This window comes from Typopeltis vanoorti, chromosome 14 (assembly GCF_054136105.1).
Source record: "Typopeltis vanoorti isolate ZY-2024b chromosome 14, IOZ_Tvanoo_1.0, whole genome shotgun sequence".
Taxonomy (NCBI): Eukaryota; Metazoa; Arthropoda; class Arachnida; order Uropygi; family Thelyphonidae; genus Typopeltis; species Typopeltis vanoorti.
Genome location: NC_143562.1, coordinates 111,150,425 through 111,177,073, shown reverse-complemented (window position 1 = coordinate 111,177,073; position 26,649 = coordinate 111,150,425). Strand labels below are relative to the sequence as shown.

The 26,649-nt window shown below is 36.6% G+C and overlaps 1 protein-coding gene across 3 annotated transcripts in view; it reads right to left on the bottom strand.

Moving 5' to 3' along the window:
* The window catches only part of LOC150099834 (leucine-rich repeat-containing protein 49-like), an 853,241-nt gene that overhangs the window by 36,959 nt on the left and 789,633 nt on the right, over positions 1–26,649 (bottom strand). For all 3 annotated transcript variants that reach the window (XM_090403687.1, XM_090403689.1, XM_090403688.1), the window contains one exon: positions 4,910–5,036. In XM_090403687.1, the coding sequence (XP_090259813.1) occupies positions 4,910–5,036 (127 nt within the window). The remainder of the gene's footprint in view (positions 1–4,909; positions 5,037–26,649) is intronic.

The following is a 26,649-nucleotide window of genomic DNA, read 5'->3' as shown; positions in this document are numbered from 1 at the left end:
CAATATGTTGCAAGTAAAAGGAAAAATGGTCATGGTAGAATGATCTTAAAAAATGCTGAGGGTAGGGAGGTAACCGAATCAGTCAATGTTGTGGAATTACTGAGCGAGCACTTTGCAAGAGTATATCATCCAGGTAGTGACTTTGCGGAAATGGAAGAACCAACAGCTTATACTGGAATTGTGATGAATGAAGTAGAGGTAACTAGTCTATTACAGAACCTCAATGTCAATACATCTGTGGGATTGGATGGTATACCAGCTCGTGTCGTACGTGAAGCGGCCAAAGAATTGTCAGTGCCCTTGACCATTTTGTTTAATTTGAGCCTAAGGACTGGGTCAGTCCCAAGGGGGTGGAAAGAGGGGAAAATAGTTCCACTGCAAAAAGGTGGTTCCAAGGCTGCTGTTGAAAATTACCGGCCAATCAGCATAACAGGAATCATTATCAAGGTCTTAGAGAAAATAGTCAAGAGGAAAATACAAGATTGGATAGAAGAAAATGGAATACTGTATCGGGGACAGCATGGTTTTGTGAAGGGTAGGTCATGCCTCAGTAACTTGCTCACGTATTATAACACAGTGACGGCTGAACTGGATAAGGGTAATGGGTTTACAGTGATTCTACTGGACCTTGCTAAGGCCTTTGACAGGATACCACATGGAATTCTAATCAGTAAATTGCAGCATATGGGAATGGACATAGGGTTGGTGAGATGGATAGGAGGGTGGTTGACGGAGAGATATCAGAGAGTGGTTTACTCAGGAGTAGAGTCCACAAGACGGCCTGTGACCAGTGGTGTACCACAAGGATCTGTTCTTGGAACGCTGTTGTTTAATTTGTTCATAAATGATATAGGAAAGGATCTGAGAGGAACAGTTCATTTGTTTGCAGATGATGCGAAGTTTGGTAGGGCAATAGTGAATGCTGATGACGTCAAAATTTTGCAGGATGATTTGGATAGAGTGGAAGTCTGGACTAGGGAGAATGGATGTCAATTTAATGTGGCAAAATGTAAGGTTATGCATTTTGGTGTGAAAAGATTGGAGGCAGTTTACTGCATTGGTGGAACCGTGCTCCAGGAAATTGATGAGGCATGAGATTTAGGAGTGTTGGTGGATAAGGAATTGAAATTTAGGGGACACATTGCAAAAGTGGCCAAATCAGCTCATCAAATCACTTGGTTGCTGAAGAATACGTTGACAAGCAGAGACAAGCAGGTTATTGTTCCTCTGTATTGAGCCTTGATAAGACCTCATCTCGACTACTGTGCCCAGATTTGGTCACCTAGGTTTCTTCTTGATGGGGAGGAGGTGGAGAGGATCCAGAGACAAGTGACCAAGATGATAGCAGGTCTGTGGAATGAACCGTATGAGAACAGGTTGAGGATTTGTGAGTTGCAAAAATTGGTTGATAGGCGGAGGAGGGGAGATATGATTGAGACATTCAAATTACTGAAGGGTTTCTATAAAATTAATTCAGAAGATATTTTTGAGAACAGGGCTGGTTGTGGGAGGACTAGGGGACATCCATGGAAACTGGGCAAAAGTGTGGTTAGTAAAGGTGTTAGAGCTGGGTTCTTTACTTTTAGAGTAGTGAATGAGTGGAATGCGCTCCCTGAGTCTGTGGTGGATGCTGTGACGGTGAATGAGTTTAAGGCGAGGTATGATAGATACTGTATGAATGTCGAATACCTGTGATGAAAATGATTTGGGGCCTCCCTCGATGAGTCTAATGACTCCCTGGTGTTGCCCGTAATAATAGTAATAATAATATTAAAAGAGTTATTTATAACATGGTTGTAAAGTTCATAATTTCTAAAATGAATGCTGATCACCATGTAACACTAAAAGAAAGGATGTTACAGAATCAACTGGAAAGGCACCAAGTTTCTACACTGCACCAAAACCTGGTTTGAAAGAAAATCAAGGAGGCTTGTGAGATGGTGAAACATCATTCTAATCTCAACAAGAATGATGGATTAGTAATTACAAAAATCTGGAGGACTCATCTACAATCGATTCAGAATATGATGGTAAGAACCTCAACACAAGAAAACCTTAAAAGAAGAGGACATTACAGATGTGTGTGATGTAGTTCCACTGTAATTTTTTTTAATCACCTGTATATTATTATACTTATTATGAATATAAAAGTTATTTTATTTATGTTAATTAAGTAATTTTTTATTTTATATATTTTATATATTTAAGCAATTTTTTTTTTCACCAGAGGTCAGTGCTAGTGTAAATGATTAACAAAGCATTTAGATTTAGCTTACTTTAGTATCATGTAGCTTGAGTCCTGTGCATATGACCTTAATACAGAGGTGGAAACATCGAATGTTATTTACTTAATTGTAAGTGAAGTAATTACTCTAACACGAGTGTCCTGCTTCCATAAATTCTACACAATGAATATAAAGTTGACCGGTCTTCCTTTTTGAAACATTATAACAAGGAATACGAATGCTGCCCAAATATTTTACAAAAAATTATTCTTTACTTTCAGTAAACTGCATGAGTCTCTGTTATCTATCTTATCTGTCTTTCGAATATGTGCGTGTGTGTTATGATCCATAGAGTCGTTTCCGACTCCTGGCGACTCCACGAACATACACTCTCTATTCCGATCTGTCCCTGACCATATCTTTCAGAACCTCAATGTGCACTCAAGTTGCTTCTTTAACTCCATCCATCCATCTAATTCTTGGTCTTCCTCTTCTCCTGCTTCCATCAACTTTAGCAAACATCATCATCTCCAGATTGTCATTTGCTTGCATAATATGTCTGAAGTATGACAATTTTTGCTTGATGATCATAGCTTCAAGAGAGCAATCTGGCTTTATTCTGTCTATCACTGATTTATTGGTTTGCTTTGCAGTCCATGGTATTCTTAGTAAGCACATCTCCAAATCCATAATTCAAATGCATCTATCTTCCTTCTTTCACATCCATACTGCACCACAGGGAATATCGTTGCTTTCACGATTCTGATTTTTGTTGTAAGGCTAATATCTTTATCTTTAAAGATCTTGCTTAAATTTGTCATTGCTCTTTTTCGGAGTAATATTCCAATATAACCATCATAAAACAACATAGCAAAGAACATACAAGTAAAAGCATTGTTTCTCTTAAACAAGGGATTACAGTTGTTCAATCTTTAAACCCAGCTGGAATTGTAGTACTATTCTTATCAATTTTTAGGTTATGATAGTAAAATATTAGCAGTAAATACTTTTTTTTGTTTGTTTTTCAATATATGCCATAATGAAGCAGAGAGAGAACAGGAATGCCCGGAAGGACAGGGAGACATGGCATTGGGAGAGTGTTGAAAGAGGCAGTGAATGTGTATGAAGATGGAGAATATAATATTGCGATGTGGGTGATGAAGTTGAGACTGAGCAGATATATGTGATAAGTGGTGAAAAAGATATCTCGGCAGGTGTAGTGGGGAAATCACAAGTAACAAGTGGCTTGGATAGGACTGATTATAGACATAAAAAACTGCTGTGTTTGTTTACAAATGCCAGAAGTATCAGAAATAAGGGAGATAAAACGGTTTCACTGATTGAGTTTAGTTACCCTAAAATCATTGGATAAGTGAAATGTGGTTGAATGAAGACGATATCGTAACGGGAATAGAAATGGAAGGATACAGCATTTTTCATGAGGATAGAAAGGACAAGAAGGGAGATCACATAAAGAAGAACAGAGCCACATAAAACAGATACAATGGAACATCACTTTTACACTACTAAATTATCAAACGTCCAGTTGAAGCTGTTCATTCAGCAGTTATGGCAAGTTGAGCACTGTTGCTAGTCATTACTTTTCAAAAATCTTATATTTTTCCAATATTTATTCTATATTTGGGACACAGGACAGTTGGTCTGGGTTATTCCAAGTAAGTAATTAGTATCTGCTGTTGATTTTTGGTTACTGTAGCTATCTATGCTACAGTAACCAAAACATGAGTTTCTCTTATCATTTAAGCCTTAAAACACAAAAGGTATCATTCTTTGTTCTCGCTCTCCCAAAATTTTTTTTTAAAAATAAAATAAATTTGTAAAAGAGCCACATAAAACAGATACAATGGAACGTCACTTTTACACTACTAAGTTATCGAATGTCCAGCTAAAGCTTGTCTACTCATCAGTTATGGAAATCTGAGCACTGTTGCTAGTCACTACTTTTCAAAAATCTTATATTCTTCCAATATTTATTCTATATTTGGAACACAGGACAGTTGGTCTGGGTTATTTCAAGTAGGTAATTAGTATCTGCTGTTGATTTTTGGTTACTGTAGCTAGAAGTTAGAAGGGTCTATGCTATACATCACATAACATACCATAAAGCAGCTATTTAATTGCACGCATAAAGCACCAGAAGTTGATGGAGATATTTCCGTTTATATAAATTTAACTCTTTTCATCTTTGTTATCTCAATATATACCACTTTGATTTCGAAATTATTCTATATCATGGAGCAGTACAGTATAAAGAATTTATTTCTGAAATCATTTAAAGCAACATACAGATAGGAAATAAAAAAAAAAGGACTAAAATGATGTTAATGCTTTGGTTTGAATTAATTTCGAAGCAGCCGAGGTGTATTTTCATTACTCACTATGTCTGCTTTTGAGAGAGAAAATCTGCAACCTCTGGGGCTGCAAAAGTTAGAAGCGTCTGGAAAACATTCTATATAGCCTAAGCAGAATTTGAATGTAAGTCTTTCCAACAAAAGGGCACAACATGCCAATTTTCTGCTTGCACTGATGAAGTAGATTAGAATGCAAAAAATCATTGAAGTAAAAAATTGTGATCCAAATCTGAAGCTTCAGTTATTAAAATAATTAATCTTCAGTGTAAAAGTAAACCATAACTACTCAAATTATTATGAATAAATGCTTACCTCAGAATGATGAGGATTATATGTCAAGGATGCTTTCATAACAACATCAGATGCCACTTGACTTTCTGGTTGCCTTTGGAGGCTGTTAGGAGAGTACCCCTTTTCCTTCAGAAAAAACTGTTTAACCCTAAAGTAAAATTTTCAATGTTTTAAATTAGAGAAATCAAAAAAGTACTTATTTTATTTAACACTGTGTTTCTTTCTTCTCTGTGCATCCCTTCCATTAAAGATCATAAATCTACTAGACCAAAAACATGGACTATTTCAAGTTTATACTTACAATTTTTGTTGGCTATGCTTGTGCTTGCATGATCATTTGACAAAACGTAGGAAAAATTAATTTCAATACTACTAAAAATATGAAGAAGACTACCAGTTCTGTAAGAGGGCTGTTCCAGCTTCAGAAGATATAAACATCCAGGAAAAAGAAACTAGGTTGTCTTTTAAAGAGACACACTGATGATGTTGAAAGTTTATTTTTCACTTGGTTAGATTATAATAAATTTAGTTTAATCCTTTATCCAAGTGTGCGCAAACAAAGTTTGCGCCTGAAAGTATCTTCAGGACTGGGGTAAGGTAGTACAACACCAGGCAACTCGTTGCAAAGGTGGAGCAAGCTAACATCACTCCTATCTCAGTATCTCCCATAATGCAAAACACATCTCCTTGCAGATATGTATAATGTTATGCATTAAGGGAAAGGCCACTACCCAGACTAGTTTCGACCTTTATTGAGGTCTCCTCAGAGGGAGCCTGGGTAGTGGCCCTTCCCTTAATGCATAATATTATATATATCTGCAAGGATATGTATTTTGCATTATGGGAGATACTGAGATAGGAGTGATGTTGGCTTGCTCCACCTTTGCAACGAGTTTCCCGGTGTTGTACCACCTTATCCCAGTCCTGAAGATACTTTCAGGTGCAAACTTTGTTTGCTCACACTTGGATAAAGGATTAAACTAAATTTAACATACTGAGATCTTCTGAGACTGAAACAGTCCTAACAGAGTGTGTGTGTATTAGGAAAAGTAAAGCTGCATTCAAAAGATGCTATGCATGTTTGTTTACAAACCAGTCTTAATCAAAACTGCACGTGTAATAGAAAACACTATTATAGTTCACAGAACAATTAAATGTTTTAAACATCCATTACCATAAGATGATGTGTTAATATACAGAATCTAATAGCAACTGTGAAACTTTATGGTTATCTCAACATTCCTGCTAAATGATAATTTTAATTTTCACCATTTATGATAAAAAATGGGGGGTGGAATGTGTGTGTGTGTGTGTGTGTGTGTAAAATTGCCAGCTGGTTGGCCAAGTGGTTAGTGTATCCATTCTCCAGCCAATATGCTGAGGGTTCGAATCTCACCATGAGTATAGATGTTCATGATTGTTTCAGAAATTCACATATTCATACATATGAATGCATCCACTCTCCCATCCCACTCTTCCAGCATATAGGAGAGGCCTTCACTGAGTAATAGGGATTCTGCAAGCTGAATATCATCTTCATCATATATCAAAAATTAAAAAAATGTGTGTGTGGGGGGGGGTTGTATGTTTGGGATTATGTATAACTAATTACATTATATACAATATCTAGTAACACATAATCTAAGAATTTTATAATTCTTAGATTATGTTAATTTCATATTATGAAATTAACACATAACACATAACACGCAAATGTTGAAAATTGTCATCAGTTGAAAATTGGCACTCCATTTTTCTTGTAGTTAGACATTTTTATAATATTAGTAGAGTAAAGTTATCAGATAATTTTACTATTAAATTACCATCGGATTGGGAAAGAAATAAAATCTAACATATACAGTCATACCCCGACTTACGCGGTTTCATATATGTATGGTGTGCATGGTTAGCCTAGTGGCTTTGTGCTTCGCAATCATATGCCTGGGGAAGGAGTGTCCTAGGTTCGATTCCTGTCAATGATGTGAGGAGCTTAAGGATCTTCCTCAGCCATAACCAAGTTAGCCAGTCTTGGGCGTGGACAGCAGGGTTTTTCCCCGCCAGTTTATCTGGTGTTTTTCATCCTGCAAGCAGGCAAACCGGTCTGAGGACACACGGATTACAGTCAGGAATACTGACCCAGCCATAGGTATGATTCATCAGCCTATGCCGGTTCCGAAGCCTGGATAAAATTTGGGGGGTGGGGACTAGATGGTACCGTGAACTCCTGTAAAAAAGGGGGAATGCAGTATCATCACACGAAATTTATTTAATTATATATGTACATATTCCAGTCCCGCTTCACACCTCACCACTAGTCGTATCTTTCCAGTGCTGGTCGCATTCGCCAGTGTCGCACATGCTGTGAACAAGCACTGATGTGTTTCACACGGTCTCCATTCATACATGATTTTTATAGTCTACCAACCTTGCGATTGTTTAATGTTATGTTCTTGAAAAAAATTTTATCACATAAAAAATAATAACATCGTCCAAAGGAAGCAAGTCCAATTCTTCTACAGCTAGCAAGAAAAGAAAAACATAGACTTTGGAAACAAAACTCAACATTATTAAGGATTTTGAAGGTGGAATGAAAATTTGTGAGTTTGATCTACAGGAATCCAAAGTAAGAACAATCATAAAAGAAAGGTTTACAGATTTTGGGGGACAGAGATTTCAATGAGGAACGAATTGTAGCCACAAGGTAAGGAATAAAAAAATCATTAGTTTGCTATGAAGAAATTTTGTGTGACAAGAAAAAGACATTATGCCATCAGACAAATCTATTAGATGTTATGAAACGATTGACATCGAAATAACTTTCTTTTGTGTTGAATTTTTTCTTGACAATTATTCATAAGACTATTACACTTTTTTTATAATCTTTGTCAAGTAGCTTTATTTTATCCTCCTACATGTTTCACCAATCTTTTTCTATTGGCATCCTCAGGGAATACAAACTAGTAAGCTAAAATGAAGGTTACAGACTAGGTTATAACTGATAATTCTAATTCATACAAAAAATTGGTATTGTGCGTGACAATGTGCGTGTCTCGTTAACGTGATTTATTCGTTATGGCTCATTACGTAATTGTTATGAAAGTTCATTTCTTTAATGTTTAATGATCTGATAAAAGTTTTCCAAATTTCTGGTAAAATTAGACCTTGATTCTTGTTTAGGTTTTCAGTTTTATGGGCGACTGTAGCTGCTTCTTTAAAGGTTCTTGAATGGTAGTTATCTTCTATGTATGGCATAAGGCTCTTATCCCACTCAATATGATGGTTAGTAGAGGCAAAGTGGCATGAAAGGCCTGAAATGTCTTGTCTATTATTTCTGACATATCCTATGTGTTCTTTCTTTCTCGTTTCAAAGCTTCTAGAGGTCTGACCTACGTAACTAATACCACATGAGCAAAGTATATTATATACTCCAGAGTACTTGTAGAATGGATGAGGATCTTTCAGTGATCTTAAAAATTTCCGAATGGCGTTGATTGGTTTGAATGCCACTCTGATCGTATGTGGTTTTAAAAGGTTAGCTAATTTTTTGGAAAGGTTGCTGACAAAAGGAATCGTAATTGTACTGATGTATTGGATGTCATCACGTTGTTGATGTGGTATATCAGTAAAGAGAATCTTGTTATAGAGTCTTTTTGGGTAACCATTTAAAGAAAGTTCTCTGGATATTGTGGTTAATTCTGTTAGTAGGTCATCCTTGTCTGTCGTATACTGTATAGCTCTTTTCTTGAGACTATGGATAATGCTAAGTTTCTGAGCTATGTGATGAGCTGAGTTGAAATGGAGGTAACGTCCAGTATTTGTAGGTTTTCGGTATACAGATAGGTTGATACTATTATTGGATTGTTTCTTTATTAAAATGTCAAGGAATGGCAGTTTTTTATCTTTTTCCATTTCTAATGTGAATTTGATGGTATTGTGGAAACTATTGATTTGGTTGAGGTAATTCATTAGTTCTTCTTTCGTATGATCCCAAATGATAAAGATGTCATCTGTACCAAATTTTCGGTTTTGGAATGATCTGGGTTAAGATTTTTATCTCTAGATCTTCCATGAATAAGTCAGCACAAGCAGGTGATAGGGGGCTGCCCATAGCTAATCCAGTGAGTTGTTTGTAGATCGTTTTTTGCCAAATAAAATAGTTAGAAGTTAAACAGTGATTGAACAAAGTGGTCAATTTTGAAGTCATCAACATCTTAGACAACTTATTCCCAAAAAACATCGCTACTTTGTTCAATCACTGTTTAACTTCTAACTATTTTATTTGGCAAAAAACGATCTACAAACAACTCACTGAAATGAACATCAAAGAAATGAACTTTCATAACAATTACGTAATGAGCCATAATGAATAAATCACGTTAACGAGACACGCACATTGTCACGCACAATACCAATTTTTTGTATGAATTAGAATTATCAGTTATAACCTAGTCTGTAACCTTCATTTTAGCTTATTAGTTTGTATTCCCTGAGGATGCCAATAGAAAAAGATTGGCGAAACATGTAGGAGGATAAAATAAAGCTACTTGACAAAGATTATAAAAAAAAGTGTAATAGTCTTATAACTTTCTTTTTTTTTATGTACAAAAAACTACAATTATGATTATATTTCTTAAAAAAATATAGGTGTTTTTGTAAACCTTTGGTCCCAATTAACTAATATTTTGTATGTTTGTATGCAAAATTATACCCGGGTTACGCGAATTCGACTTACGCGCTTTTTGTTGGTCCCACCTACCGCGTAACTTCGGGGTATGACTGTACTGACAATATGTGGAAATTAATGTCCAGAATTTTTAAACTGAAAAACAATCTAATTAACTTGCATGTCTAGAGTTGTTGTTAAGGTGTTAGAGAGGTTTGCAAAGACTAGGATTCAGAACTGGGTTGATAACAGAAGTATTCTCTATGATGGTCAGTATGGGTTTGTTAGGGAGAGCTCATGCTTTAACAATCTACCTATGTTTTTCAACAAGATGACAAATTCACTGGATAAGAGTGAGATGCATATACAGTGGTATACTTAAATTTTTCAAAGGGCACTTTGAAAAATTTAAGATAGACTGGATATGAAGAAATACGATAGACTGCCACATGACAAGTTAGTAGTAGCTAAAGTAAAGTAGTAGCTTTAGTTAGTAGCTAAAATGAAACAGATGGGATTTCATAACAAACTAGTGAGACTGATGGCTGATAGGCTGTCAGATAGGTATAAGAGGGTAAAAAGAAGAAATTTTGGGAATGGAGGAGAATCTCAAAAGAATAAAGTCACTAGTGAAGTGTCACAAGGATCTGTTTTGGGACCATTGTTGTGTAAATTGTATGTTCATGATATTGGCACAAGCTTCACTGGAGAGCTGTCTGCCAATGATGCAAAGTTGAGGACTATGAGAGAAGATATCATGGCCTTTCTTCAGGATCTCAACAGATTATTTAAGTGAGCAAGTAAGTAGAGTTATCAGTTTAAAGTGCAAAGTCAAAGGTCTTGCAATTTATGTGGAAATTCTAAAGGAGGTAGAAGATATGCAAGTTCTGAGAGTAACGGTAGAGAGAGAGACTCTAGGTTTAGGGGTCATATTACTAAAATTGTAAGAACATCACAACAGATTATGGCAATAATGAGGAGGATATTGACATGCAGAAGCAAAAAGAGTTTCCCTTGTATAAGGCTTTGAGCAGGCTGCACATGGATTGTATGCAGATTTGGTCATCTGGTGCCAGGGAGATGAGAATGTATTGGAGAGGATTCTAGGTCAGTGTCAAGTCAATGGAATGCTGTATATGAAGAAAATGAGAGAATGTAACCCTGTGAATAGAAGGAGAGGCAATATGACTGAGGTGTACCAGTTGGTGAGAGATTTTACCAGATTAATGTGGAGGAGATTTTTCATAGGTAGACAAGGGTAGAATAAGAGGTTATTCCTCAAAGCTGTATAAGGAGGGTGCGAGCAAGGGAATGAAAAGCATGTTGTTTGCATGGACACGATGATTGGTAAATGAAATGCATTGCCTGAAAGTGTGGTGAGTGTGGAAACTGTGAATGAATTTAATGCACAGTTCAATGTTCTTTTTGCATGAGAGAGTGGGGACCTCTTGTAATAGGTCAGATTTAATAATAATAACAATATATATATCATTTACAATAATGTGATGCAGAAATAATATTAGCAAGGATCCAAATATGAATGACAAAGACACCATCAGGATTCTGGAATTTTGGTGGATACACACAAAAGGGATCACATGATAAACCTGTTCAAATTAGTGAGAGGATTTTACAGGATTAAGAGAGAGTTAAGACAAAGGGGATCCTAAAGAGAGTGGAAGAGCTTGCAGAAAGAGAGATAGATGCATTGAAAGAGGAGGTGAAATATCTCAGGAATGAGTTGAGAAGCATAAAAGAAGAGATTAAGCGACTGGAAACAATGAATGCAAAGCAAACCAGAGTGGGGACGGGGGGGGGGGGAATTATGGGAATGATAGAAGAGGAGAGAACAGAAACAGTAGAAGAGACGAAATGAGAAAATTTCTGAGGAGTGTTGAACCAGGGATGGAAAAATGCCAGGACAACAGGTAAATAGGGGAACAAAGAAAGAAAATGCTAGAGGAGAGAGAGAGGGATGCAGGCAAGCAAGAAAGTAACAGAGTGGTAAGAGGTGTGATGTACGGAGACTCAACGATCTGTGGTGTGCAATATAGAATACTTGAAGCGTGTTAGGCTGACGGAACGATAGAAAGTGTGGCTATGGCAATTAAGTGAGGTGAAAGGGTGGATGAGATGATTGTGATGATGGGCATGAATGACTCAAGAGACAGTATTAATTGGATGATAGGAGATCTGAGGTTCATGCATGAGGTTGTATAAAAGAAGAATAAGAGAGGGAAGATAGTTTGTGTGTTGCCCAGGTAAGATAATGCAGAGCTGAGGAGAAGAGCATTAATAATGAATAGTATGATAGCCAGAATGTGTCAAAAGAGAGAGAAAGGTGTGTAATACGTGGATGCTTGGAGGGCATTTGAGGACAGAAACTGTATGCGAGAGATGGCTTGCAATTGAATGAGGAAGAACATAGTCATCTGAAGAGAATGCCGTTTTCTGAACGACTCAGTATGTGTTGCAGGGAAACTAGAATAATCAAGTTGGATGATGGTAGGGGTGGCCTCTTGTGGAGATGGGTGCTTGGGAGAAGGGGGAATACATCAGGTAATTCTGAATCCAGTGGAGTCTAAAGGGGATAATGATATGAACAGACACAGTTACATTTTTATTTTTTATACCAATGCCAGTAGTATCCAGAATAAAGGAGATGAATTGGTGGTGTAATAATAGCATCAGCCTGTCCAAAGAGACAGAATAGGAAGGGAAAATGTGGTGGTGGTGGTGGAGTGCTGCTTATGATAAGTGTTGACTTATGTCCTCTCAGAGTGGAGGATTTGGAGGACAACGGCACTAATAGTTTTCAAAGCATAAGGTATGAGGTAGAGGTGGGCAGAATAGGATATTTAGTGGGGTGCTGCTATAAGCCAGAACATAGAGGGTGAGGACAGGAGATGTTTAGGCAGTTGAGCTTGGCAAGTGCAAGAAGAATGATTGTTATGGGAGATTTCAACTACTGGAGCATAAATTGGGAGGAGAAACTTGCATGTAGAAATAAGGGAACGGAATATTTAGAAATCTTGAGGGACAAATGTCTTATGCAATGTGTAGTAGAAGGGGCATCAGGTTCAAGAGTTCTGAATTTGGTCATTGCATCAGAAGAGCTGATCATAACTGAGGGCATCTCTGCCCCCAGTTGGAGAGAGTGACCATGTAATTTTGACTTGGAAGATGAACAGACATGTAGGTGTATCAAAGAGAAAGGAATATATGTGGAATTATAAGGCAGATAATTATAACAGTGTCTTAGGTATCAACTTGGGGCACTTCCATGCAGGGAAGAACTGGAAAGGCGAAATAACATTAGTGCTTGGGAACTTGTGAAGGAATATTTATTAGCAGCAATAGCAAGCTGTATACTGCGAGTGAAAAACAAAACACAATTTGGTGTAAAGTGGACGACAAACAACATCAAACAGAAACTGCAGGTAAAAAAAGTGGTTATAGAAGAGATATAAGGAGTGTGGTGGAGCAAAGATGCAAGAAGTATATAAGACTCAGGCCAGGAGAGTGACTAATATGGTAAGGAAGGCAAAATGGGAATATGAGAAGAAATTAGCCCTGAGATCCAAAGAAAATCTTAAAAAAAATTTTTTTTTAGCTATGTGGCCAGAAAGAGAAAAATCGATTGCAGAAGAATGAAACTGTTGGGAAAAAAAGGGAATAGAGTGATGATGCAAAGGGTATAATGGAATTGTTCAATGAACATTATTGGAGTATTTCATCCCATAGAAGTAGTTTTTAATACTAGAGGGATAGGGCAGATTCAAGGTTTAGAGGTGCAAGAAGAGAGTGTGTTTCAAATACTGAGTACTCCAGTTGTCAATAAAGTAGTGGGATTGGATGGAATTTTGCCACGGGCTTTGAGAGAATATGCTAAAGAACTGACAGCTCCCTTGATGTGGCTTTTTAATGACAGTCTGTTGAATGGAAAGGTACTGAAGAAGTGGAAGAATGGCATGATGGTGTCATTACATAAGGCTGGTTGTAGACCGGAAGTGTCAAATTATAGGCCAGTTTAGGTTTCAAGGGGCACTCTTGCTTTAGTAATGTAGCAATATGATAGCCTTTTATCATAAAGTGATAACAGTGGTTGATGAGGGAAAAAGTATATTTTGGGGGTCAGTTTAATGCTGCTAAATTAGTGAGGAATCATATACAGCATTGGGCAGATGAGGGTAATGTTATCTGTGAGAGTCAACATGGATTTGTTAAGGGGCACTCTTGCTTTAGTAATATGATAGCCTTTTATAATAAAGTGACAACAGCAGTTGATGAGGAAAAGGCAAATTTTGATTTTTACATTATTTTTAATATTGAGACTCTAAAGAAAGATGAGAAGGAAAATATTCAGGAATTAAAAGAGAATTTGGTGCAGAATTCAATGAAATCAGCAATTACTAGTGAAGAAAGGGATAGAATTCTGAAATTCTTTAAATCTGCCTTTGAATTTTTCTCTGGTGTTTTCACAGAGGATATTGTTTCAATGTTTTGCACTAATGCAGTAGAACACTCAGTGCAGATTTGTACTCAATCTCCTATTTATATTAGGCAATATCAGACTCCACTGAAATATATGGAGCATTGCCAGAAACTACTACAGGAATATGAAAGGGCAGGAATAATTGAGAAGTCAAATTCTCAGTGGAACAGTCCATTCATCTTAATTGAAAAACCAAATGGAAGCCTGGGGTTTGTCTTAGACTTGAGAGCCATCAATAAGGTTACAAAGCCTATTGATTTCCCTCTATGTAAAATTGAGGAATTATTGATATGTTTGGAAGGAGCACAATATTTTACAAAACTGGATTTAAATTCTGGCTACTTTCAGATTCCTTTGAAGAAGGAAGACAGAAAATACTTCGCATTTACTACTAGATGGCAGAAATATCAACTATGTCGATTACCACAAGGTGCAAGAAATTCTGTCTTATCAGATATGTTGGGAAGTGGAGTCATCTGTTTTCAGGATGATCTTCTAATTTATTCAAGGGATATAGATAGTCATTGTAAAATCCTATGGAATGTCTTAAAGAGATTAGATGAGGCAAATCTATCTTTAAAGTGCTCTAAATGCCAATTTTTCTTAAAAGAAGTTGAGTATTTAGGTCATAAAATCACTAGCAAAGGAATTATGCCAACTCAGTCAAATGTAGAAGGCATATTATCAGCTAAACCTCCTAAAACAGTTAGACAAGTTTGCAGATTTATTGGCATGTTAAATTTCTACAGGAAATTTATTCCAAATTGTTCACAGCTATTGAGACCCATAGTGTGCTTGACAAGGAAAGGTTTTAAATTCAATTGGGGTAAAGCTCAACAAGAAGCATTTGACAAACTAAAACTGGCATTGACTAAAGCTCCAGTTCTCATTCATCCTAAGTTTGGTGAAGTATTTTATCTTTCTGCTGATGCTTCAAATGATTGCATTGCTGCTGTACTAGAACAAAAAGAAAGAGAAGATTTTAAGCCAGTAGCTTTTATAAGTAGAAAATTATCAGGTCCAGAATTGAATTATTCAACCATAGAGAAGGAAGCACTAGCAATAATTTTTCCACTGAGAAAATTTAGATACTTATTGTTAGTACAACCTATTCAAATAAGATCTGATCACCAGCCTCTGTCATTCCTAAGTACTATTATTATTATTATTATTGTTCTGGGCAACTCCAAGGAGTCGACAGACTCATCGAGGGAGGCCCTAACATCATGTCAAGAACAACTATTCGACATTCACACAGCATCTATCATACCTTGCCTTGAACTCATTCACAGTCGTAGCACCCACAACAGACTCTGGAAGCTTATTCCACTCATTCACCACTCTCCAAGTAAAAAACCTAGCTCTAACACCCTTGTCAACCACGTTCTTGCCCAGCTTCCATTCATGGCCCCTAGTCCTCCCACCACCAGTCATATTTTCAAAAATATCTTCTGGATCAATCTTATAGAAGCCCTTCAGTAATTTGAATGTCTCAATCATATCACCCCTCCTTCGCCTATCGACCAATTTCTGCAACCCACAAATCTTCAACCTATTCTCATAAGGTTCATTCCACAGACCTGCTATCATCTTAGTCACTCGTCTCTGGATCCTCTCCACTTCCTCCCCAGCATGAAGAAACCCTGGTGCCCATAACTGGGCACAGTAGTCCAGATGGGGTCTTATCAAGGCTCGATACAGAGGAACAACAACTTGTTTGTCTCTGCATGTTAAAGTATTTTTCAGAAGCCAAGTGATTTGGTGAGCCGTTTTAGTCACTTTTGCAATGTGCCCCCTAAACTTCAATTCCCTATCCACCAACACTCCGAAATCCCTGGCCTCATCAATCTCCTGGAGTACGGTTCCACCAATGCGATATACTGCTGCTATTCTTTTCACCCCAAAGTGCATAACCTTACACTTTGGCACATTAAATTGACATCCATTTTTCCTAGCCCAGTCCTCCAAACTATCCAAATCATCCTGTAAAATTTTGACATCCTGTGCACTCATAATTACTCTACCCAACTTTGCATCATCAGAAAACAAGTGAACACTTCCCCTCAAATCCTTTCCTATATCATTGATGAACAAATTGAAAAGCAGTGGTCCAAGAACAGAGCCCTGTGGCACTCCACTAGTCACAAGTGGTCTTTTAGACTCCACTCCTGAATAAACCACTCTCTGGTATCTCTCCTTCAACCACCCTCCTATCCATCTCACCAACCCTATATCTATCCCCATCTGCTCCAGTTTACTGAATAGGGTTCTATGTGGTATCCTATCAAAAGCCTTGGCAAGGTCCAGTAGTATCATTGTAAACCCATTTCCCTTATCCAGTTCAGCCGTCACTGTGTTATAAAACGTGAGCAAGTTACTGAGGCATGATCTACCCTTCACAAAACCATGTTGTCCCCCATACAATATCCCATTTTCACCTATCCAATCCTGTATTATTTTCTTGACTAATTTCTCTAAGACCCTGACAATGATTCTTGATATGCTAATTGGTCGGTAATTTACAACAGCAGTCTTGGAACCACCTTTATGCAGTGGAACTATTTTCCCCTCTTTCCACCACCTCAGGACTAACCCAGACCCGAGACTCAAATTAAACAAAATGGTCAGGGGTACTGACAATTCTTTAGCTGCTTCTCGTACAACACGAGCTGGTATACCATCCAATCCCACAGATGTATGGACATTGAGGTTATGCAATAGACTACTCACCTCCACTTCATTCACCACAATTCCCATATAATCTACTGGTACATTCGTTTTTGCAATGTCACCACCTGGATGATATATTCTTGCAAAGTGCTCACTCAGTAACTCAACTATATCAACTAATTCAGTTACCTCCCTACCATCGGCATTCTTTAAAATCATTCTGCCGTGTACATTTTACCTTTTACTTGCTACATATCTAAAAAACTGTTTAGGATTGTCTTTAGCTTGCATGGCCAATGTTCTTTCATAATCCTTTTTTGCTTTTCTTATCACACTCGTTACCCTTCTGGCCTGTGCTTTATACCGTTCGTGTGCCTGCCGGTCCCCTTTCTCCTTAAATTCCCTCCATAGTTGTTTCTTTTTTTGCAGTTCAAGCTTAATGGTGTTATTCATCCATTTAACCCCTACTTGATTTATTATTCGGACTCTAGGTATACAGTCAGCCATTGCTTCATGCAAACACTTCTTAACTACCTCCCATGCACTAGTGACTTCTAGTCCTGCAGTTGTACATGCCATGGCACAGAACCAATCAAACTCCTAAGCTTGTCATACTTTCCAGCCTGATAATTCCACATGTACCCTGTCTTAATTGAAAATTCTACACCTTTAGCCACCTCCCAAGTCAAGACCCTATGATCACTCTCACCGATTGGTGGCAATGTGGTCATATTAGTTACAGCCAAATTCTCAGATGTAATTACTAGGTCAAGCACTCTCTGACCCCTAGTATTTTCCATTACATGCTGTCGCAGATAGTTATCCCTTAATAACCGCATAAAATCCAATTCCTTCCTCCCGTGTGTCCTCTCCTCACTCCAATCCATGCGACCATAGTTGAAATCTCCCATAATAATCACCCTCCTTCCACTCATTTCTTCTATTTGCTTGTGCATACTGTCACCACCATCTTTTCCATCACCGGGTCTATAGCAGCACCCAATTGTATATTTAGTTCTGCTAGCCACAATCTCACACTAAATGGCCTCAAATATTATCTAAGACTGGTCCCTATCTTCTTTCTTTATACTTTTTCTCTTCTTCTTGCTCCCTCCCCCCCAGTGCTATTAGAGCAATTCAAGGGCTAGGGGTGAATCTTTTCTTTTTACTTTATTTTCTACCTTTAGTAGTGAGAAAAGTAGCCTATTCTAAGCAGCAGGAGTTTGCTGCTTTCCCAGGTTTGAGACTATATCATAATGGTTTCCTGAGGAAAGCAACAAAAAAACCACCTCAGTATTATTTCCAAGAAATATGGTGAACTTGGCAAATTTAGTTTCCACATCTGGCAAAAATGGGTTCTACTGGCAAACGATGGATGTCATGCTCAGCAGGAGAAGAAATGGGGCTTCTCAGGTAGTTAACCTACAAAACCCCCATATGGACAATGAGGATGGGATCCCAAGTATCGAGGAAAATAGGAATAAAATAAGCCGTCCAGGAGAGAATAAGATAGAAACTATATGAGTGGCAACTTGGAACATAAGAATCATGTTGAGAGATGGTAAATTAAAGAACTTGAAGAAAGAAATGGAGAGGAATAAACTGGATGTGGTTGGTCTAAGTGAAGTTTAAATGGGAAGATTTAGGAGATTTTGAAAGTGATAGTTATAGAATTATATATTCCCGTAGAACATGAGTAAAAAATGGAGTAGCATTTGTGTTGAATAAAATGGCTAAAATTCAGTAGAAAAAACAATATATAAAAGTGACAGGGTGATCATGATTAAAATGAAAGCAAAGCCTGTGGACATAATGATTATACAGATATATATACCCACAAATGAAAATGAAGTAGAAGATATCAATATATATAATCAAATAGAAGAGATAATGAAAGAAGACAGAACTAAAAGGTGTACCATCTAGATGGGGAGACTGGAATGAAGTGGTAGGTGAAAAGGTAAAAGAGAATAACAGGAAGATATGGCCTTGGAAAAAGGAATGAGAGAGAGAGGCAAAAGACTTAGAGTTTGTAAAAGACACAAAATAATTATTGGTAATACTTGGTTCAAACTTCCAAAGAGAATAAGATATACGTGGAAAATGCCAGGAGATATCACAAAATACCAGATTGATTATATATTAATACAAAACGGGTATAGAAACAGTGTAAAAAGGATATCAACATAACCAGAAGCTGATATTGACTCAGGCTATAATTTACTTGTTATGGAACATGACTTGTCATGTTCCATAACATTAAATCATCAAATCATAAACAAAGGTAAAAGCAAGAAATTCTGTTATGTTGTACCATCATTTTATATTTTGGTTTAAGCCAATAAGAATACAATTTCATCAGCTAAATCCCAAATTGTCAGCCCATCCTCGTTTGCTCAGTATCCAGGTAGATACCTAACAGGGTGCACCACGAGAAGGTGAGGATTGGAGGTCAAAAGTCCTGGTCAGTTCTATGCATTTCTTTAAAGGCTATGTGGAGTTCTTCTCTCAGTTATACAGCTTTGACCCTTAACACATTCGCTGCCAACTACGAGTATACTCGTAGTTCGTATATGAGCTTTACAAGTAACTACGAGTACTCGTATGTCGATTTACCGACCTCCTATGTCAAATACAAGTTAACCCTTAATATATTTACCTTAATTTGGACCCTTGGATTCTGAATAAAGCGGAGAGCATGTCTGGGGGCTTGGGAGAAGGGAAATAATTTCAACTAAAATATTATATATTAATATGTGTCTCAGAAGCCAACTACGAACATACTCGTATGTCGATTACCAACTTCCTATGCCAAGCGCGAGTTAATCCGTAGTATAACACATAATATGTAAATCAATTTAAAACTAATAAAATCAATAAAAATAAAAACCAATCAATAAAAAAAAAAAAAATTTATTCAAATTAAGAATGGTACATTTTAAAACAATTTTCCACGCATAATGGTGTTTTTTCCTTTCAAACAGGACAATAAGAATGTGTTTCGCGCGATCATTTGTTTCGTGTACACACCGGCATGGCTTTGTTGGGCGATTCTTTTTTTTTTCTCTTGGTGGTAAAATTTCCAAATAATGAAAATCCCAATTCCTCCTGATATTCTCTGATTGTGTAAGCTCATCCATTCCAACAAAAACTGAGATAATTGATCTCTAAATTATAACGCAGTCATTGCATTTCCAGTAATCATGTTATAAAATTTATGTGCATTTTGAATGTATACCTCAAAAATGCATTTTGCCAATTTCTTTGGCCATCTAATTGTCTTTCGTAAGGTGGAATAGTAAGAAAGCATTTGATCAGAAAGATTGGTGCCTGACATCCCCAAATTATAATCCCTAACGATGTTTGGTTTTAATTGAAATTTACCATTCCGATTTTGCGTTTCAACCATTCCAAATGCATATTTGAAATCGAAAGAACTTCCCTCTTATCCTTCCATTTGCTGACCACAACAGGACCTCTTCATTGCCAGACAAATTCCCCTTTCTTTAGTTTCTTCTGAATAACATCTGGTGGATTGTTTTTCCTAAAATTTATCAGCGTTCCACACAAGTACGATTTTTTGTCGGTAAGCGATTCCGTCAGAGCTACAGATTATAAAAATTGTCCTTATACAATACATAACCCCTGTATAAATATTCTTCCATCAAGTGGAATACGATATCATATGCGTAACCCATTTTCACTAAAGAGGATTCTGATTTTCCTGTATAAATTTTTATTTTTATCACCAATCCATTTGATTCGCATAGTTCATAGAATTTCACGCAATATTTATGATTTGTGTTTTTTATGTATTGCCGAAACGCCAGTCTATCACGCCACAACACTAATGACTCATCAATACGAGATTACTCGTAGTTCGCGTATGAAACAAAATTCTGTCTGATAAGCCGGCTACAAGATTACTCGTAGTGACCTTGAAGATGCAAAAAGGGCTTGGCGTGTGGGAACAAGCTATGCCTGAGGAGCGTGGCAGCGAACGTGTTAAGCACTCTTAAGACAAATAGTTGAGAAATCATGGGAATATAACAAAGATCTGTATTTAAGTTTAGTAGATCTGGAAAAGGATATGACAAGGTGCCAAGAGAGAGAGAGAGAGAAGTTATTCAAAATGCTACAGTTATATGGTTGAGGGTACAGGGCAGAAATTTGATGATGATGAAAAGCCAGAAAAGGTGGAACCTAGAAAAACTCAGAGATGCAGGTAAGAAATCCAGAGAAGAACTGGAGAATAAAATAAGAAACAAAGAAGATATACCTGAAAGATATTGATGTTAATGCAAAATGGAATCAACTGAAAAACTTGTATACGAAACAGCCACTGAAGAGAAAAGTTTTGTGGAAGGGAAAAGAATTAAGAAGTCATGGATTACAAATGAAATTATAAGAAAAATGGAGGAAAGAAGAAGATGTAAACACTGAAGAGGGAAGAGGAAAATACAGAGTATTAAACAATGAACAGAGAAGAGAAACTGATAAAGCGAGAAAGGAATGGTTAAAAGAAGAATGTAAAGAAATTGAAGAAATGGATAAAACAGGGCGATACGATAAAATGTTTGAAAAAGCAAAAGAACTTACAAATATTAAAAAAAAGTATAAGAAATCTGCCATCAGAAGATAAGCAAGGAAAATTAATTTATGATATTGTAATACAAAGCAAAAGATGGAAGGAATACATTGAAGAACTTTATGTGCAAAAAATGAAAGACCAAAATGAAAATTGAACTAGAAGAGCAAAACGAAATCTCAACAGAAGAAAGAGGTCCTGAAATGCTAAAGAGAAGGAGAAACAGCAACTAAGGAATTAATAAGTGCAAAGATGTAAGGAATGAATGGAATGTCTAGTGAAATCCTAAAACAACTGGAGGATAAAGGTATAACAGAAACATGGAAACTATGCAACCTCATTTACAAAACAGGAAAATGGCCTAAAGATTTCACAACATTCTTATACCAATTGAAAAGAAAAGCAATCCCACTAAGTGCATTGGCTACATACTCTCGCATACCTCTAAATTACTGCTAAGAATATTAAATCAACGATTGTATAATAGAGCGGAGTATTTTCTGGGGGGGGGGATGATCAGTTTGGATTTAGAAAAGACAGAGGAACTAGAGATGCAATTGTAGTAATGAGGATTACATGCGAAAGGAATATAGAAATAAATAAAGAAGTTTATATATGTTTCATCGACCTTGAAAAACGTTTGACATGGTGAAATGGGAAAAGCTGATGGAAGTGTTATGCAAAATAGGTTTAGATTGGAGAGACCGAAGGTTAATAGCTGAATTATATATGAACCAGACTGCCATAATAAAGACAAAAGTAGGAAAAACTAAAAAATGTGTGACTGGAAGAGATGTAAGACAAGGATGCTGCCTGTCACCGACATTCTTCAATATATTTGCAGAAGAAATGATAAAAGAAGCATTTGATGAAGAGAAAACAGGATTCACTATTAGAGGAAGAACAATGCAAAATATTAGATTCACAGATGATCAAGCTATTAGATATTAGATTCAGCTAATACTGAAGATGAACTACAGTAGCTAATGCAAACATTTGAAAGTATATGCAAGAAATATGGTATGAAAATGAACAAAAAGAAAACAAGAGTGATGAGCATCTCCGGGAAACCAGGAAGTGTTAAGGTGAGGATGAATGGAGAAAGTGTAGAGCAAGTGAGACAATACAAATACCTTGGTAGTATAATACAAGAAAATGGGAAATGTGACATGGAAATAAAAGAAAGAATTAACAAAGGAAAATATGCATTTTATAGCAAGAAAAATTTGTTTATTAATGAAATGAATAAAAATTTAAAGAAAAGGCTTATTAAGTGTTATATCTGGAGTGACTTATATGGGTCAGAAACTTGGACAATTGGGAAGAAAGAAGCTAAAATGTCGGAGGCATTTGAAATGTAGTTATGGAGATGAATTGGAGAAAATAAAGAGGGCTGAAAAATTTACCAATGAAGAAGTATTGCAGAGAGTTGAAGAAGAAAAGAATTTAGTAAAGACCATAAGACAAAGAAAGCACAACTGGATACGACATGTATTAAGAGGAGACAGCCTGCTGAAAAGAATGATAAAAGGAAAAACTGAAGGAAAGTAACCAAGAGAAAGGAGACGACTAATGATGCTTGATGATATAATGAGCACAAGAAGATATCAAGAAATGAAGGAGAAAGCAAGAGACAAGAAATTGGAGGAAGAGAATTTCGTGAGATATACCATTGGACCTGTCAAGAGACAGAACACTAATGATAATTGCAAAGGTGGTGAAGGTAATCCAGAGGATTGTTGCAATACTGAGAAGGATGCTGACCTGCAGAGATAAGAGTTGCCATTCCATTGTATAAAGACCAGATCAGACCATGCTTGGACTATTGTTCTCAAATTTAGTCCTTAGGATTTGATGGAGATAAATTAACTGTGGAAAGGGTGCAGAGGCAGATAACACAGATAGTATCAGGACTGTACAATGTCAGTTATGAAGACAGGCTGAGGGAATGTGGACTGTAGAGTTTAGTAGATAGAAGATGAAGGAGAAGTGATATGATTGAGGCATTTAAACTGTTGGGAGGTAGCTACAGGTTGACACTAGGGAGTTCTTTCATTTGGTTGAACAGGGGGGGGGGTTGGAGTGAGGAAAAGGGCCATCCCTAGAAGTTATGAAAGAAAGCTGTGTGCAAGAGAGGTGGGGAGTAGTTCTTTGTATGGTTGAACCATGGAATGCATTGCCTGATAGAGAAGTCAGAGCACGAACAGTCAATGAGTTGAAAGAGTGGTATGACAGACTATGTTTTTTAGGATTGGCCTCCCACAATGAGTATTGACACTCCATGAAGGCCTGAATAATAATAATAATAATAATAATAATAATAATCCAGCATTGTTTTTGTTAACTAGAAATAGTAATTAACATTTTTATCCATTTCTAATGTGAACTTGATCTTTGGATGGCTGTTCAGGAAACGTACAAAATCTTTGAGGTCTTTTGGATATGTTTCCAGATAATAAATATATCCTCAACATATCTCCAATCAGACATACAGATTTAGGATCACACATTCAATAAACTTTAATAAATTTAGTTTAATCCTTTATCCAAGTGTGAGCAAACAAAGTTTAAGCCTGAAAATATCTTCAGGACTGAATATGGTGTTGTACTACCTTACTGGGGTAAGATAGTACAACACCGGGCAACTCATAACAAAGGTGCACCAAGCTAACAACAGTAAGGTAGAACAACACCATATTCAGTCTTGAAGATATTTTCAGGCGCAAACTTTGTTTGCTCACACTTGGATAAAGGATTAAACTAAATTTATTATAGTCTAACCAAGTGAAAAATAAACTTTCAAGATCTTTCGCTAAATCAAGATTAATTTAATAAAAAAGGTGGCACACCTTTTGGCAACTCCTATAGGTAAAGATGACCTTGCTATTACTTCTGCTTGGTATCTCCACCTCTGGGCCTGGCTCCCACTGAAGAGACCTAAATAAAGGTCGAAACTAGTCTGGGTAGTGGCCAATCCCTTAATGCATAACATGATACATATCCGCAAGGAGATGTGTTTTGCATTATGGGAGATACTGGGATAGGAGTGTTGTTAGCTTGGTCCACCTTTGCTATGAGTTGCACTACCTTACCCCAGTAAGGTAGTACAACACCATATCCAGTCCTGAAGATATTTTCAGCCTCAAACTTTGTTTGCTCACACTTGGATAAAGGATTATACTAAATTTATTATAGTCTAACCAAGTGAAAAATAAACTTTCAACATTCAATAAACTTCTCAAATTTTTGCATGAACACTCTTTGTCCTTGAATTGCTTCTTTTATATGCTGTTTCAGAAAGTTGTCTCAGAGCAGCTCAATAAATTTTCATTCTTATCATCAGTTTTCTCAGCTAATAATTAATATTTGGATAAATCAGTCATAATCATTACTCAATTAGTATACATCAGGGTAATTTGGCAATGCATTTTCTCATCCCCAGCAATTGAACTTCCAGGTTTATTGTAATATCCCACCCAGTATTTCACCTTGTTAGACTCCACTTCACACCATACAGCCTCAAACTCACTGCTACATGGAACATTCCTAGCATTACTGCTTTCATGTGTTTCTATCCTAACTGGTCTTAAGTAATCTGCTATCATTCTGTCATTCCTAAAGATAATGTATCCTTTGCACTCAATTCCATTTAGAATATCTGACTTGGAGAGCCACATTTCACTTAATCCCACAATTTTAGGCAAGAACATACTGATCAAAGTAACAAACTCTCCGACTCTGTTCCTAATGCTCCTGGAATCTGTACACAGACATAAGTTACCTTCCTGTTTTATCTTATAGTTAAATCTACAGTCTGCTTGGTTCAGATGCTGGCTACACATGCTGAAAACCAAAATATAGTCCATGCATTCAGCAAATTCATATTCATGCTCACTGACATTCGTATCACTATTAAGTCTAAAATTCCCAGTTGCACTTACATACACATTCTCAGTGTTCCTTCCAAGATGATCTTGGAAGGAACACTGAGAATATGTATCTAGTTTCCCTGACTCTCTGCATTAGATCTCATTCCAATAAATAATTTCTCTAGGCACCTGATGCCAAATCCATTCAAGTGCAGGCAATCTCTTTTGTATCTATATTTTCTACTCATTCCAGACATTCAAAAACTCGCCCATTTTTCTACATGGGCGAGTTTTTGAATGAAACTTATGTAGACTGAAACGTACTATTGTATCTCAGAAATCAACTAATCATTTTTAATTCCTCACCTTTCTTTCTCATTTCTTCAATCAAGATTTTCATATCATCTCTCATACTATATTTGTCACTACTTAAATTATTAGTTGCGACCAACATTACCATCTTTTTTTCTTTTATATTTTGCTACTGCCTTTGTTATATCCTTTATTTTAGCTCCCACGAAACTCGATGTGATGACACCTTCGTCAAACACAAATTTAATTATCAAATCACCATACCATATGACTTTTTTTTAAATATTTTAATTTACTTACCTTCTTACTATTATTACTATCATCATCACCACTGTTATCATCATTATTATTCATGACTTACCTTGCTTTTCTTCTTGTTCTTTTTCTCCTCAGTTCTCTTTTCCTGTCTTAGTTCTTTTAAACATTTATCTATTTTCTCCAAGTCTCTGGTCAATTATCTAATTATTCCTTTTAATCTTGAAATTTTATATAATAAATTATTCTTCATATATGTCAACAATATAAAGGTTTTCTTTACTGGGTTACATGGCATCATCATTATTTATTATTATTATTATTATTATTATTTCGTGACACCTCTAAAGAGTCCAAAGACTCATGGAGGGAGGGCACCTACTCTACAACTCTCTATCTCTCTACCACTTCCATCAATGACACCATCATCTACTGCTACCACCACCACTAGTATTTTTTTGTCTGTAGATTGTTTGTTCCAAAGGTCAATTTGCCTGTATGCAGGAGGATAAACCCACGTTTCGAGGAGAAAAAAACACTGCTACCTCTGTATGAGATCGGCTAACTCGACTTCAACTTAGGCCTTTTCCTTTTCAAGACTCAAGAGTAATATTCAAAATTTAAGTGGAACAAAAATTTTGAATATCTGTTATTCCACAGTATACAGTAAAAGATGTGTGCAACGCTACTGGCAAATCTCAGAGAGTTTTGATGGTAAAGATGAAAGCAAAACCAAAAAATATTCTATTTATTCAGATATATTTACCTACTTGTGATTATGAGGATGAGAAGGTAGAGAGAGTTTATGGCGATATAGAACAGGTTTGAAATGTAAAGAAACCAAAGATATAATTATAATACGTAGCGCTAGAGTTATGTAGCACACATGGCGGGGAATTTGAGCTGTGC